Genomic DNA, 14,596 nt, shown 5'->3' with positions numbered 1-14,596 from the left:
AACGCAAACATCTTTGCGAGAGAACACAAACATCTTTGCGAGAGAACACAAAGTTTTGCGAGAGAACACAAACATCTTTGCGAGAGAACACAAAGTTTTGCGAGAGAACGCAAACATCTTTGCGAGAGAACGCAAACATCTTTGCGAGAGAACGCAAAAGATTTGAAAAATATTTTTTCCTCCCACCCCAAATTTTTTTCACCCACCCCGAAATCTTTCCACCACCATGAGCTCTAAGGGGCTCTGTAGTCTAGAATATGTGGTGAAAGAAAAGATTATTTTTGAGGTCAATGCAGGCTAAAGACAAGGCAGTCTGAGCATGTGTGTGTGTGTGTGTGTGTGTGTGTGTGAGAGAGAGAGAGATCCTTTTTTATTCATAAAAGGATATTGCATGCAGTTCAGGGTAGGATGAAATAGGTGTAATAAAATAGTTTGTATGCATGGATGGATGGGTGTGTGTGTGTGTGTGCGCGTGCGTGTGTGCGCATGTGTGTGTGTGATAGCTTGAGTATAAATGCATCCACACATGCAAAGGTCCAAGGTCTTTGTTTGCAAGCACAACATGCTCCTGAACACTAGTTGTTTCTTTTATTCTTCCCCATTCACTTTCAATGGCCGGCAATTTTTGACAAGTGTTACTTTGTGCAATTTTGTACAAAATAAAAGCATTTAAAAGCAAACTTCTTGATTAAACATTAAAGTACACTAGTGTGAGAAACAGTGCAAATTTTCATAATTTTTTCTCTCATATTGTGAAAATTATTCATAAAAAATGCTTTTTTCACTCAAAAAATGAGGTGCCTACTTTCAGATAAATGAGGCCTACGATTAATCGGATGCAAATAGAAACACAAAACCAGTCCTAAATGAAAGAAAACAAGTTGACAAAAAGATTGAATCCAATATTTTGTGATAATATAGTATATTGACAGATTTATAAGCAGTTGTTTGGAGTCCGGTCATTTTTGACCGGGAACACCACGAGTGTGACTTTTTGCAATTTTGTACAAAATAAAAGCATTTAAAAGCAAACTTCCTGATTAAACATTAAAGTACACTAGTGTGAGAAACAGTGCAAATTTTTATAATTTTTTGTTTAATATTGTGAAAATTATTCATAAAAAATGTTTTTTTCACTCAAAAAATTAGGTGCCTACTCTCGGATAAATGAGGCTTACGATTAATCAGAAGCAAATAGAAACACAAAACCAGTCCTAAATGAAAGAAAACAAGTTGACAAAAAGAATGAATCCAATATTTAGTGATAATATAGCATAATGACAGATTTATAAGCAGTTGTTCGGAGTCCGGTCATTTTTGACCGGGAACACAACGAGTGTGACTAGGTGAAATAAAACCCACAAAAAATTACGAAAATTCTAAAAAAATTTATGAGAAATACTTGTACCCTATGTGCGCAAAGTCAATAAGTTTGAGTCCAATGCGATAATGTTAACTAGTATTTTCAGGAAAAAGAAAAAAAATTTCAGGTGAATTTGACCCGAACACAACCAGAGGGTTAAATAGTTTGCATGTCTTTCTAAAGAATGTAAGTGTGTCCCTCACGATTTTGTTTTCTACCGAATAAAATTCAATATGGCGTCTTCCCTGACTGAAGTCTATAAGCTTTGACCATTAGGGGGCAAAAAAAATTGTGCATGTTACTCAACTTACTCATTTTTTAAGCATGAACAGCATAAATATATCTAAATATATGGGGAATTTACAAAACTTTTTTTGATCTTAGTCTGAAAGTCATACTGTGTGGAATATTCTCTAGAAGTACACTCATAATTGCTCCGTTTTCTCAAAGTTTTTAACTACATGACATTGTAGTGAATCGTGATCGGGTGAACATGTTTACATGAGACGCAAATGCATGAATACCCAAAATGGAGGTTTCATCATTTGCAAAATGACAGTGAAAACCAATTTGTGTGCAGTATAAATGGAGCACATAAACCACATAGCAATGTGCTGAAAAACCACTCAGATCCTCTTAGCAACCAGATGGCAGCACTCTGGCAACCACCCACTGCACCAGAAAATGCTTTCAATTCATCATCGTCATAATTGTCTCCTGTCTTTTGGTAGATGGCGCTGCAATGCGTGCAGGTGTTCAGACGGGGGACAGGATCATTAAGGTGAGACGCTTACAGATGCAAGAGCTGTATTTCTCACTGCCAACTCTCTTCACCACTGCATTTCAGCATCTGTCTATTCTGCCACCTGCTGGTCACAAAATGACCTCATCTGTATAAGAGAACTCACATGTATATGGTTTTATAGTCAGAGTATATTGCATTTTAATATTTGTCTTCTCTGCTTTAGGTGAACGGGACATTGGTGACTCAGTCGAACCATGTTGAAGTGGTGAAATTAATCAAATGTGAGTATAAATCATTTGCTTGGGTAAAGACGACATGTTTCCACCGCTGACCAAAACTCAAAATTTGTTCTTCACAGCCGGCTCATATGTGGCCCTCACAGTATTAGGCCGGCCTCCTGGGTTGCCCCAGATCCCCCTCTCTGAGGTAGACCTGGGTCTCGGGTCACCTGGGGGTTATGTTACATCTCCCAACTCTTACAATGCAGCAGAACGCACTTCCTCTTCTCTGATATCATGGGTAAGATGCCCATACCTTCCTGCAAATTGTTTTCCCATCTGATTTTGTTTTGTTTTTCAATTTGTCTTTATTTGTTGTAAGTTCACTTCCTTATATCTCTCCTCCAATTAAATTACGTAATCAAAATGTATTATTTGCTCCTCCTTGTCGTTTGTCAACCCAACCCTACATAGGAAGAGAACAGTGCTCCACTCAACCAAAGAATGGACAACAAGAGGATGGTGTCCAAAGAGCAACAGGACATACAGGTCAGAATCAAAATATCAAACTCAAAACTGCTGGTTTAAAGTGGGCACAAATGCTGCTTTCAATTTCACAAAGTGTGCCTGTCAGTAAAGTGTTGAGTTACAGAGCTGTATTGTTGCAGTATGACTTAAGTTGATAAGAATGAGGCCTTTCCTGTTGGGAGGTAATTTAGAACTTTAGTATAGCTGATAAGTGAGAGGCTAGACTTAAGAATCCTCCCACTATGTTTCAACACAGTTACCAACTTCACATTTCTTGTAAACAAAGATCTGTCCTTCTCATTGTCTTGGAGAGCAGCACAGAAGTAGACTTTAACAGAGCAGAGCAACAAGTTGTTAGGGTTATACTCGTTTGTTAACCTTTGACTGTGTGTGTACCAGATCTGATTATATAATATATGAAAATGTATCTTCTTTAGGGACTGAAGGAGGACTACAGCAGAACTCCTACACCCAAACCACTACGGGATATCCAGGAAGCCAAGAAGCACATTCCACATCAGCAGGGCCAGCTTAACAGGGCTACACATGTATGACATTTCTGACCAGTTTAAATTATATTCATATTCAAAGCATCAGTAATACACTGTTAGGGACTGGTCAACCGATTTGCATATAGCTAGAGAGATAGATTGTTTGATTATAAATATTTTTATATTATATGATATTAAAGTTAGCCCAACCGTTTTCATCATTTGATATATTGATGATAATAATAAGAAATGAGTACCAAATCAGCATATTAAAATGATTATTGGAGGATCATATGTCAAATTCAGCTTTGCATAACAGGAATAAGTTACATTTTAAAATTGTATATAATTATAAAATGTATTTAATATATGCAAATAAAAAAGATTACATGTTAAATAGTAATATTTCACAATATTATTTAAAAACCTTTGAATTGCTAAAAATTATAATAGTATTTTTGGGTAATAGCAGCTTCCACTTGTTTCTTTAAGCGATCAATTTTAGGCAAACAGTCTTCAGATATATTCTATATTGATATATAGCTTGACCATTAATTAGAAATTATGTTAGTTTCAAAAGATCTTGAATCAATATATTGATGAATTGAATAGCTTTGAATTATGCGCACATGTATTGACTTTAAATCTGTGCTTTAGGAGAGTCTGTGTCTCAGGAACAGTGAAGATGGCTGTTGTGTGGATGAGGATCAGTATAAGGGAGATTTCAGTCCGGAGGGTTTCTGGAGTGGAAGTTCAGTGTCATCTGTAAGTGTACACTGCGTTCTCTTTTCTTTGAGATATCTTCACTGATGTCATTTAAACAGTGGCACTTATCACGAGTGTACTCGGTGCCTCTTGTTCCTTGCTTCCCTGTGGTGTAATTAATTGTGTTTATGGTGTGTGATGTACAGGTCCCGCGCCGGTTCTACCCAGCCTCTCCAGAGAGCCAAAGGGAATCCAACTGTTCTAGTCCGAAGAGCACCCCCAGGGATAGCCTCAACTCCTGCCCCTCCCCTGAGGTTGAGGACGGCTCCGACCTGGTGAGAACCATTACTTTTGTCAGACCTTTCTGCCTGATTTCTGATGAGCATGATTGTCACACCTCTCTACTTCCCGTAGGATTCTCGTTTCTCATCCACCATAGGGAGCCCACCCTCCCGCCTGGCTTCAGAGATCATTGCAGCTGAAGATGATGAATTTGACACTGAGCAGGAGCAGGTATTTTTAGTTCCTTTCTCTCAGTTGCAGGGAGCTTGGTCTTGGTCACCTGCCTCTTTAACCAGATCTGATGTGTCTCAGGTGAACGGACAGTGCAGCTGCTTCCAGAGTATCGAGCTGCTCAAGACTCGCCCCGCTCATCTTGCTGCCTTCCTGCACCATGTGATCTCTCAGTTTGACCCTGCACCTCTGGTGAGTTCCAGCAGTAATTAGCAGTGCTTGCTAAGGCAAGCAAGACTATTGATCATTCTTTCTAAGCAATCAGATTTATGGTTTTCTCCTGAAAGGCAATAAAACAGACAAAAGGAGTCTCACAGAGTTGTTTTGAAGAAGTGATTAGATTTTGGATTAAGATTTTTGCTTTAATCAGTTTTTTTTTTTTTTTTTTAGACCAATTTTTTTAACTATAAGCATGCCTGCATAGATTCTGTTCACCATATGTGAGAATTTAAATTGTTTTGCCTTTGATTATGCTTTTCATGAGCTGGAGATCCACATGCATTAATTTAAGAAAACATTGTTAAAAAAAATCTTCATGCATGTCTCTGATGTAACAACCAGTTGCACAATGAAAGCACAATAAACCACTCAAAAATCCAAAGTGCATGTTTGGGTTAAGATGCACTGACAAAAATAATTTTTTAATCAAATTTCAAAAATGTAAGAATTTAATAAAAACAAAAACTAAACAAAATTTAGTTAAATAGTCAAAATGGGAAGGAAAAAACTGTTTGGATGCCTGTTTGAGCAAAGTTATAGAGTTATGGATAAAGATACACTACTGTTTAGGGATGGGACGATACACCTACCTCTCAACACTATTGCGATACTTGGGTGCCGATATGATATGTTTTGTGATTTTAAGAATTTCGATTCTACAAGTATTGCGATTCGATATTGCTATGTGTTGCGATTTTTGTTTTTAACTCTAGACCATGGGAAAAAGTTGAAATACTTGATTATACCCTTAAAATAGACTGTAACCAGATGATGAGTCATATTAACAAAAACAATGCATCACATCTTTCTGAACTTTTATTACAGGAGCATACACAGCGTATATTTAAAGTACCTTGAACCATGAAACTTTAACATAGTACCAAAGCCCTGAACTTGCACATGAATCTGATAGTCAAATGTTCAACAAAATGAGTTGAAAAAATACTTTCTGAACTAAAATAATGTGCTATGTTACTTTGCACACCGTTTTAGTCATGTTTTCCCAGCAGTGTGTAAAATCCAAAGTGTTTCCACGCTTGGGATTCAAAACGTGAAGGTGAATTCTGGAAGAGGTTTGATCCTCCATGTTTTTTTTGTTTGTTTGTTTTGTTTTTTCTCCCACCCATATTAATATTATGGATAAAGATAAACTGCTGTTCAAAAAAACTTTTTTTATGTCTGTGCTGATAGCCTCGTGGGCAGCGCTGCCTTCGGGCGTCCCGTGATCGAGTCCCGGCTCGCAGACCTGTCCTGACACCCCCCACCCCTCTCTGTCTACAACTTCGTTTCCTGTCTAACTACTGTCCTTTCAAATAAAAGGCAAAAACGCCAAAAATAAATCTTAAAAAAAAAACATCAATGTTGAAAATGTCACTTTGAAATTTGAAATAGAAATCTTTTGTGACGTATATCTTTTCTGTCAATTTGATCAGTTTTTTTTTACATCCTTGCTGGATGAAATTATTAATAATAAAAAAAACTCCTGACCCCAAATATTTGAAACATAGTGTTTATTGGTGACTATATCGGTATCATCAGTAATGTTTTACATTTAAATCAGGCAAACATATTCACAAATCTTTCTCAAATTGCTGTTTATCACTGCTACTTACACACTTATTGCTCTTTATCTCACTTCCCTCCACAGCTCTGCTACCTGTACGCTGACCTCTACAAACAGACCAACTCCAAAGAAACACGGCGGATCTTCATGGACTTCTTGACGTTCTTCATAGACCGGGGGGCAGTAAGTGGAGCTTTTCACACCTCATCTCTTCTCGTTCAAACCCGTCATTGTCTGCTCTGCCTTGGTATCATTTGGTCTGCGGGCAAGTTGAGGCAAAAGCCTGTATCCACCCAGATCAACTGTGCCTTTTGTCCTGAGAGGTGTGTGGAGGGTTACTCCTTTCCCAGCACCCTCAGGGTCAGGAAGCAAACACGCTCTTAGACAACCTTTTACCTCCACGGTCATCGCATATTGTTGTTCTTGAATTCCGTGTGTGTTTGTGATTGGGTGCGCGTCTTCCCTGCAGCAAACTTTGCTGTCTTGATGGACGGGTAGTTCATTTTGAACTTGTGCATATCTTTTCCCACAGCTCTGCTGTTTTTTTACCTTGTTATTGTAGGGTTTGTTGTTGTTTTGCTTTTGTCAGAAAGCCCTTTTTAATTTATTATTTTTATTCAACAGAATTTGAAAGTCGCTGTGCCTGAATCCATCTCCTCTGAGCTCGGTAAGCACAGTTAATTTTAGAAGCATCGTTCTCACCCTCGCACTGTTGTTTGTGTATTCATTTCAACATCCAACCACATAATCATTTCTCAGCCCTCGGTGGGAAACCTGCAATTGTTCAGAAAGCACAAATCCTGTTTAACATTCATGTTGACTCTTCATGTAATTATGGATTTAGGCTCTGAAGGACTTGGTCACTCTGCCCGTGTCATGTTGACATTTGATTGAAAAGGCAACATGTTTAGTGACGCATTCTGATGCCGTTTCTGTTCATGCAGGTTGTTTACTGGTCATGTATTGGTGTGTATTTGTGAGAATTGTTTTTGTTTTGTATGTACCTAGCTATAATTTGGGCCAGAATTATCCTTTGGGGACATTTGAGGATGTCCTCAATTGAAAATTGTTTTCTAAATCATGCAAAGTGTTTTCTTTTAAATAAGATTCTGGTTTGTCTAAAGCAATTATTAATAAATTTTTTAGTAAAAACAATTTTTTTTCTATTATGAGTCTGACATTGTCAGCATTGTCACAAAGATAGTAAAGCTTGATATAACCTAGATTTCTGGATCAGCTAGTGGTTCCATGAGGATTTGCTCAATAAACATACTAAAAAATGAAACGTGACTACTAATTTTTTGTGTCTATATGTTGTCAGAGCGGCGGAGACCAGAGCTGATTCCAGAGGAATTACACAGGCAATATATACAGACAATGCAGGAAACTCTCCTTCCGGATGTACAGAGAAACTTGGAGGACTTCAGGTCAGGAATATAGACATTCTCATTTCATCACTAACCTGTGCTGCCACGTTGCACTCCTTCAGATTGAAAATAACACGTACAAAACAACTGCATCCGCTCTTACAGGCAGAAGCGCAGTATGGGCTTGACCCTGGCTGATGTAAAGCTGTCTCGTCTGGACTCTGAACAGCTGGCTCTAGAGAGAGAGAGATCTTGCGCTGAACACATCCTCTCCAAGATAGATGACGTTCTGTGAGAATCACACACACAATACTTATTAAACAAAGCTATATACTTTTTATTTGGCCATTAATTTTTTTCTTGACATTCGTGACAATAGTCTAGTTTTGCAATCTTTCATAGTCTTGGTATGACAGCCATCAATAATAGGTATGATTTAATCTTCAGTTGCAAAAATGTTATAATTTGAATCATGAATAATATGTATTAATATTAGTGCTGTCAAATGATTAATCGCATCCAAAATAAGTTTTTGATTATATAATGTGTGTGTACTGTGTATATTAATTATGTATATATAAATACACACACATACAGTATATATTTTGAAAATATGTACTTATTTACATGTATATATTTATATGAATATAACTTATAATTTATATAAATATATTTAATATATAAACAACATATTGTTCTATATATATATATATATATATATGCATGTGTGTGTCTTTATATATACATAACAAATATACACAGTACACACATATATTGCGTAAATAAAAACTTTTTTATTTTGGATGCAATTAATCATTTGACAGCACTAATTAATATACATATATAATTAAATATTTGTTCTGAATCTTCTTGGCTTCAATGGCTGTTTGGCTAAGATTTAAATGATGATAAAAAATCTTAAAATGGATAAAAATATAATGTATTATCACCCTTTATTTAAGAGTTTTATTTATGTATTTCAAAAATACAAATCAAGTCAATAGACAGAAAAAAAGATTTAGCTATTTTGCTAAATAATAAGTATTTATCTATATTATCATCACACGTATAGCATGTTTTATGTTTCAGAGCAAATACATAAATATCAGAATTAAAATGTAATATTGTCAATAGACAAAAAAAATAGAAATTATTTAGCTATATTGTTTAATATAAATGTGGCTATATTGTTTTGAAATAATTTTGGCTCTTTAATTTATCTATTTCATTGCAAATTGATAAATACCATAGATATTGTCAATAGACTAAAAACATTTTGAGAAATGATTTGCTTATATTGCTAAATAAAAAAATATTTAGCGTTTTTGTTCAACATTTTAACTTATTTAACGGTTTTCAGAGAAAAATATGTAAATGTCAAAATATATTTTGAATATTCTACTCCACATACTCAAGAAAGTCTGCTCAGCGACTGTTCTCCATCTGTCTCTTTCAGGTTGACTTCACAACCCGCAGAAGAGGAGAAATTGTGAGAATTTTTCATGTTTTCCTTCCGGCAAACCTCATCCATAATGATTGACAATAAAGACATTAAAGATGAGGGTTATTTGATCGTGCGTAAAGATGTTGCGTTAGATTTGTTTGTATATTGCCAGCCTGGGGTACGCCAGCATATTGGCACTTGACACAAATGCAAGATGCTGCAGAACAGAGCAACTTAATGAGATTTCTAATCTTCATGCATTTCCTACTCCTCATTTACCATAGTGTAGGCAAACATATTTGAGATGCCATATGGAAACACCACAAGCCTGTATGATTTATGAATGTACAGGACATATGTGAGAAGATAGATGGTGAACTTGTGCGCGTGTGCACGTGAGTTATATGAGACATATGGCAGAAGGCACAATAAGATTGGAGTCATGTGGAACAGAAGGAGTTGGCCACATACAGCCAACAGCACTCAACCGGCACAACACATCCCTCGGAGACTCAAATCTAAATTAGGAAATGAAAGACTTCGATGCTCAATGCTGTGCTCTAGTTACTAAGCTTGGACAGGGAGTGAGAAAAGAGTTCAATTCAACCCTAATACACAGTTTTGTCTTTTCCAGCAACACCATACAGTATGTGATCTTTATGTACATGAAGCATCTCGGAGTTCGAGTGAAAGAGCAACGAAACCTGGAGTCCAAACGAGTTCGAATTAATTTTCTTCCTTCCAAACTAAGAGTATGTGTTTTCTGAAACCTCACATTTTCACAACACGACCACGCAACTCTGTTCCAAAACCTGACTTGCTGTCTACATAGGCAGTTACCTTCTGAGGGAACATTCTAATGGAATTTCTTTTGACTGATTTGGAACGTTCTTTGTAAAATACTTTGACAGAAGTATAGTTTCATGTTAGCATATTAATCTAATAAATATAAAAATGGATAGCGCACACAAATTGATGTCTTTTTTTGGTTTTACAATTACCTTTTTAAATATTTTACTACATGTGGTCATGTTGAACCCAATGGAATCACATTGATTTGATGTAAATGCATGAACACGATCCATGCAATCCATTTATAATGAACATTTTTCTCATCTTGTATGTATTGTGCAATTTAGCATGTTATGTAAACGATACGTAATTAGTGTGGCATAATTGTGATGCCTTCATGTCCGGAGCACGCTTATAATGTCTGAATTACTCCCTCTGTAGGCAGTTTACTAGCTTATGGAACAAAGCAGTTGTCTTCTCAGTCTTCCCATAGCAAAGTCGTTACCCTGAGGATTGTCGTTTTATTCTTCCTTAACAGAAAAGCAAAATAGAGAAGGAAGGGGAGGAGAAACTCAAAAGGCCTCGCTTTCCCATCCGGGTGCCCACACGTTGGCCCAGTCGCGTCGATTCAGTACCATGTAAGTCTAATGCAGGGGTCACCACACTCAGTCTTAGAGGGCCGGTGTCCTGCAGAGTTTAGGTCCAACTTGCCTCAACACACCTGCCTTGGAAGTTTCAAGTATACCAAGCAAGACCTTGATTAGCTGGTTCAGGTGTGTTTGATTAGGGTTGGAGCTAAACTCTGCAGGACACCGGTCCTCCAGGAACAAGTTTGGTGACCCCTGGTCTATTGCAAAGTTCTACAACATGCAGCTATTGAAGACACAGGCTTTTTTTCTTAAGGCTTTGAACTTTTTTGTGGATTCAAATCCAGTATTAACCACTGGCTGGTTTGAAAAAAAATGTACTGGACATGTATTGTTTATAGCTATGAAACTGTCTTTGATGTTATTTAATTAAAAACAGAAATATTAGTAGGCTTGGCTTGTTTTTTGTTTGTTTTCAGTAAACATGTTGAAACTCTGTCTGCATTTGTTAAAATATGTTAATTCTGCAGTCAAATATACACTACCGTTCAAAATTTTGACAAAAGCACTGCTTTAATTTAGCAAGTATTGATCAAAGGTGACAGAACATTTTATAGATTATATAGATAAATAAATAGATTTATTTTAATATCAAATAAATGATATTCTTTTGATATTTCTAGACTTTCAAAAACATTAAAAAAATTGACCACAAACTTTTGGTAGTGTAGTTAATGTTAGGCCTGAAAGCTTGTGATTCCTGGCAAATTCTAAAAGCAGAAGACTTGCCCTCATTTTGCTTTCCTTCCTCTGGGTTGTGAAAGATTCATGTTGATGGCAAATCTTGTTTGGTGTGTGTTTGAGCAGCTGGGAGGGCCGGGGACAACATCAAGCATCGGCCTCAGAAGCAGATGTCTCAGCCAGCTTTGGGCGGGTCAGAGCTGATAGAGGGTGGACGTCTGCGGGGCAGTCAGTCGAGTGAGGGCTCAGACCTCCTACAGAGCCCGAGTCTGATCACCTCTCCCCCCTTCAGCGCCTCTTACGGCTCACCGTCAGACCCCTCAGGCAGGGATCCGGAGTTTAGTGAGTACTGCATCTCCATCTCATTCATCTGAGTGATCGTTCTTTTCATTTCCTGGACATGCCGTCTGAAAATGGCTCTTCTGTGTGCTCAGGTATGAGCCTGTCTGCGGTGGTTCCCCGGCTCAGTGATGGGCTGCAGTCTGGAGATGTGCTGGACAGCATCTACCCACCCTGTGACTACATCCCATACAACATGGAACAGCTAGATGAAGATGGAGACAGGTGCATGTTTAAAAGCTTATCCAGCAAAGCATGTGTTTTTATTTCTCACATATTTCTTAACGTGGTCTTGATCTGTCTCAACACGTGGTCACATTTACTGTTGTTTTGCAAAATTTTGTCAGAAGAATACAGCCATTTCAGTAGATATGTCCGCAGTTGTGACTAATGTATCACATGAGTGCAGAAAAGGTACTTCATGCATCTCTACACTCTTGACAATGGACTTTTTTTTCTTTTTTTTTTTCACTGCCAGCTAAATTTTGTTGAAATTTCACTAATGTGACCACGCCTTTTAGCATCAATCACTAATTCTTCAACTTCTTTTCTCACTATGTTAAAGGGATAGTTCCCCCAAAAAATGAAAATTACTTCATGATTTACTTAGCCTCAAGCCATCCTCTGTATATATGACTTTCTTCTTTCAGATGAATACAATCAGAGTTATATGAAAAAAATGTCCTGGCTCTTTCAAGCTTTATAATGGCAGTGAATGGTGATCGAGATTTTGAAGCCCAAAACAGTGTGTCCATCCATCATAAAAAGTACTCCCCACAGCTGAATAAAGGCTTTCTTGAAATGAAGCAATGCATTTTTAATATAACTCTGATTGTATTTGTTTGAAAGAAGAAAGTCATATACACACAGGATGGCTTGAGGGTGAGTAAATCATGGGGTAATTTTCATTTTTGGGTGAACTATCCCTTTAAGGATACTATTGTATCAATTATCGGTAGATACTAGGGGTTTTCTTTTCTTTGTCTGTCTTTTTTTTTTTTTTTTTCTATTTGTATCGATTGATATAGAGTATTTAATTGTGCATGCTCATTTTTGCTATTTGTACATTTTGAAAACTTTTGCCACTCATTTAAAGTTCATATTTTAAATAATACAAATTGAATAACACTGTTAAATATAATTGTCATCAAATCTCAAAATGAATATCCATTTTTTTAAACTGTACATAATGTTGGGTTGTCTGGGTTGTTGGGTTCATTTGTAGATTTTTTTATTTTTATGATATTAATATCAGCCATTTTTTTGCTTATCCATAAAATGACTCATCGTATCATACCAGGATTTTTATATCAGTGTGGTCACTTTATGTCAGTGAAGTGAGCAAGTATGCCCTGTTTTCCAGACTCCTTGATGGGGGCACACCTAAACTGAGTAGAAGGTACAGACACTGGCTGCTGTCGATCACCCACATCACACTACACACTGTGTCCTAACCAGAAGCAACATGATAGTGACAATCGATAAAAGCCATTTCTTTTTTCCCTAACTAGCTGTAATAAGGACATTTTCTCCACCGCCTGGTTTCTAGTTTGTGCAGGGCTGCCATGCTCATAGTGCAGTCTTACTTGTTCAAAGTATCTACCACATTGAGCATCACAAATCAACTGATTGGCTGAGATTATACCAGTAGTTTCACAGTCGGAATAAAATGTTTTTCACATAATGTTTTGCATTAAAATTGGTTAGAATACAGTGTTAACCCTCTTTTTGATGAGCTTCCTGTGTGTATGACCTCTTATTGTGAATCAGCTCTCACATTCAGATACACATTGAGCTTAATGAGAGTGTTAATCTATGTACCATCTCCTCCCTCACAGGTTTGAAGAGCTGCAAAGTGAGGATGATCAGGGGAGTGATGTTTACTCTGATGTAGATCCTCCAAACTGGCAGCAGCTGGTCGGGCGTGATGTTTTAGCAGGCCTGACGCCCCATGAGATCAAGAGACAAGAAGTCATTAATGGTACGATCTTGTTCGCTTTTGACTACATAAATCAGACAGGTGCATGTCAGAATTAACATGCACAATGCATTGTTAGAGCTGCTGTTTTGCTTTGTGGTTTGCTTTTGAAGTAACTCTGTCTATCTGATGCTCGCAGAACTGTTCTATACAGAGCGAGCCCACGTACGCATGCTGAAGGTCCTAGACAGCGTCTTCTACCAGAAGCTCACCCGAGACAACATACTGCCCCCTGCTGACATCAAGAACATATTCACCAACCTGGAGGAAATCGTCCAGTTGCACAGTACGTTTTTTTTTCCAATAATTTTTTTTATTCTCATAAACCGCCCCGTGTCAGATCACGGCATCTGCTGTTTAAAATTTCAGTGATGATAGCAGAACAAATGACCGCAATACGCAAGAAGAACGAGTCGTCGGTCATCGACCACATCGGAGATGAGTTGCTGTCTTGGGTAAGGGCTCCTGTTTTGCTTGTATCCTGTGGCCGTTGTGGAAGATCTTCTCTGGGTGATAAGACTCCCACGCGCTCACAAATCCTCTGGCTTGTTGTTTTCTAGTTCAGTGGTGGAGAGGAGGAGAAGATCAAGCAAGCAGTGGGCACCTTCTGCAGTAACCAGCCCTTCGCCCTGGAGCTCATCAAATCCCGGCAGAAGAAGGACCAGCGTTTCACCTCCTTCATGCAGGTGGGTCGAGACTCCTCACTGGCCGCAGGGCTGTGAGAGCTGCAGTTCACTTGAGAGAGACTGTGTTTGGAGCATTACAGACATACAGTGCTGTTCAAAGTTTTGGGGTCAGTAAGATTTTTTTAAAAATCTTTTGAAAGATGTTTCTTTATGCTCATCAACACTGTATTTATTTCATCATTAAAAAACATAAAACAAAAAAACTTAAAATTAATACGTTATTGCAATCAGTTTTCTACTTAAATATATTTTAAAATATAATATTAAATGTTTACATTATAATTATATTATAAATATGTAAATTATTAAATATTAT

The 14,596-nt window shown here is 37.4% G+C and overlaps 1 protein-coding gene across 4 annotated transcripts in view; it reads left to right on the top strand.

Annotated features, from left to right (window-relative positions):
• Positions 1-14,596, top strand: part of LOC306850908 (rho guanine nucleotide exchange factor 12-like) — a 54,707-nt gene that overhangs the window by 29,369 nt on the left and 10,742 nt on the right. For all 4 annotated transcript variants that reach the window (XM_079386867.1, XM_079386865.1, XM_079386868.1 and 1 more), the window contains 23 exons: positions 2,095-2,144; positions 2,332-2,389; positions 2,467-2,627; positions 2,801-2,875; positions 3,292-3,402; positions 4,003-4,110; positions 4,257-4,385; positions 4,465-4,563; positions 4,645-4,755; positions 6,431-6,529; positions 6,971-7,013; positions 7,668-7,773; positions 7,879-8,004; positions 9,170-9,202; positions 9,792-9,909; positions 10,488-10,587; positions 11,404-11,619; positions 11,712-11,841; positions 12,980-13,015; positions 13,455-13,597; positions 13,734-13,880; positions 13,964-14,049; positions 14,155-14,280. In XM_079386867.1, the coding sequence (XP_079242993.1) occupies positions 2,095-2,144; positions 2,332-2,389; positions 2,467-2,627; positions 2,801-2,875; positions 3,292-3,402; positions 4,003-4,110; positions 4,257-4,385; positions 4,465-4,563; positions 4,645-4,755; positions 6,431-6,529; positions 6,971-7,013; positions 7,668-7,773; positions 7,879-8,004; positions 9,170-9,202; positions 9,792-9,909; positions 10,488-10,587; positions 11,404-11,619; positions 11,712-11,841; positions 12,980-13,015; positions 13,455-13,597; positions 13,734-13,880; positions 13,964-14,049; positions 14,155-14,280 (2,411 nt within the window). The remainder of the gene's footprint in view (positions 1-2,094; positions 2,145-2,331; positions 2,390-2,466; positions 2,628-2,800; positions 2,876-3,291; positions 3,403-4,002; positions 4,111-4,256; positions 4,386-4,464; positions 4,564-4,644; positions 4,756-6,430; positions 6,530-6,970; positions 7,014-7,667; positions 7,774-7,878; positions 8,005-9,169; positions 9,203-9,791; positions 9,910-10,487; positions 10,588-11,403; positions 11,620-11,711; positions 11,842-12,979; positions 13,016-13,454; positions 13,598-13,733; positions 13,881-13,963; positions 14,050-14,154; positions 14,281-14,596) is intronic.

The sequence above is a fragment of the Barbus barbus genome (genome assembly GCF_936440315.1).
Source record: "Barbus barbus genome assembly, chromosome: 31".
Taxonomy (NCBI): domain Eukaryota; kingdom Metazoa; phylum Chordata; class Actinopteri; order Cypriniformes; family Cyprinidae; genus Barbus; species Barbus barbus.
This window is presented reverse-complemented; position numbering and strand designations above follow the sequence as displayed.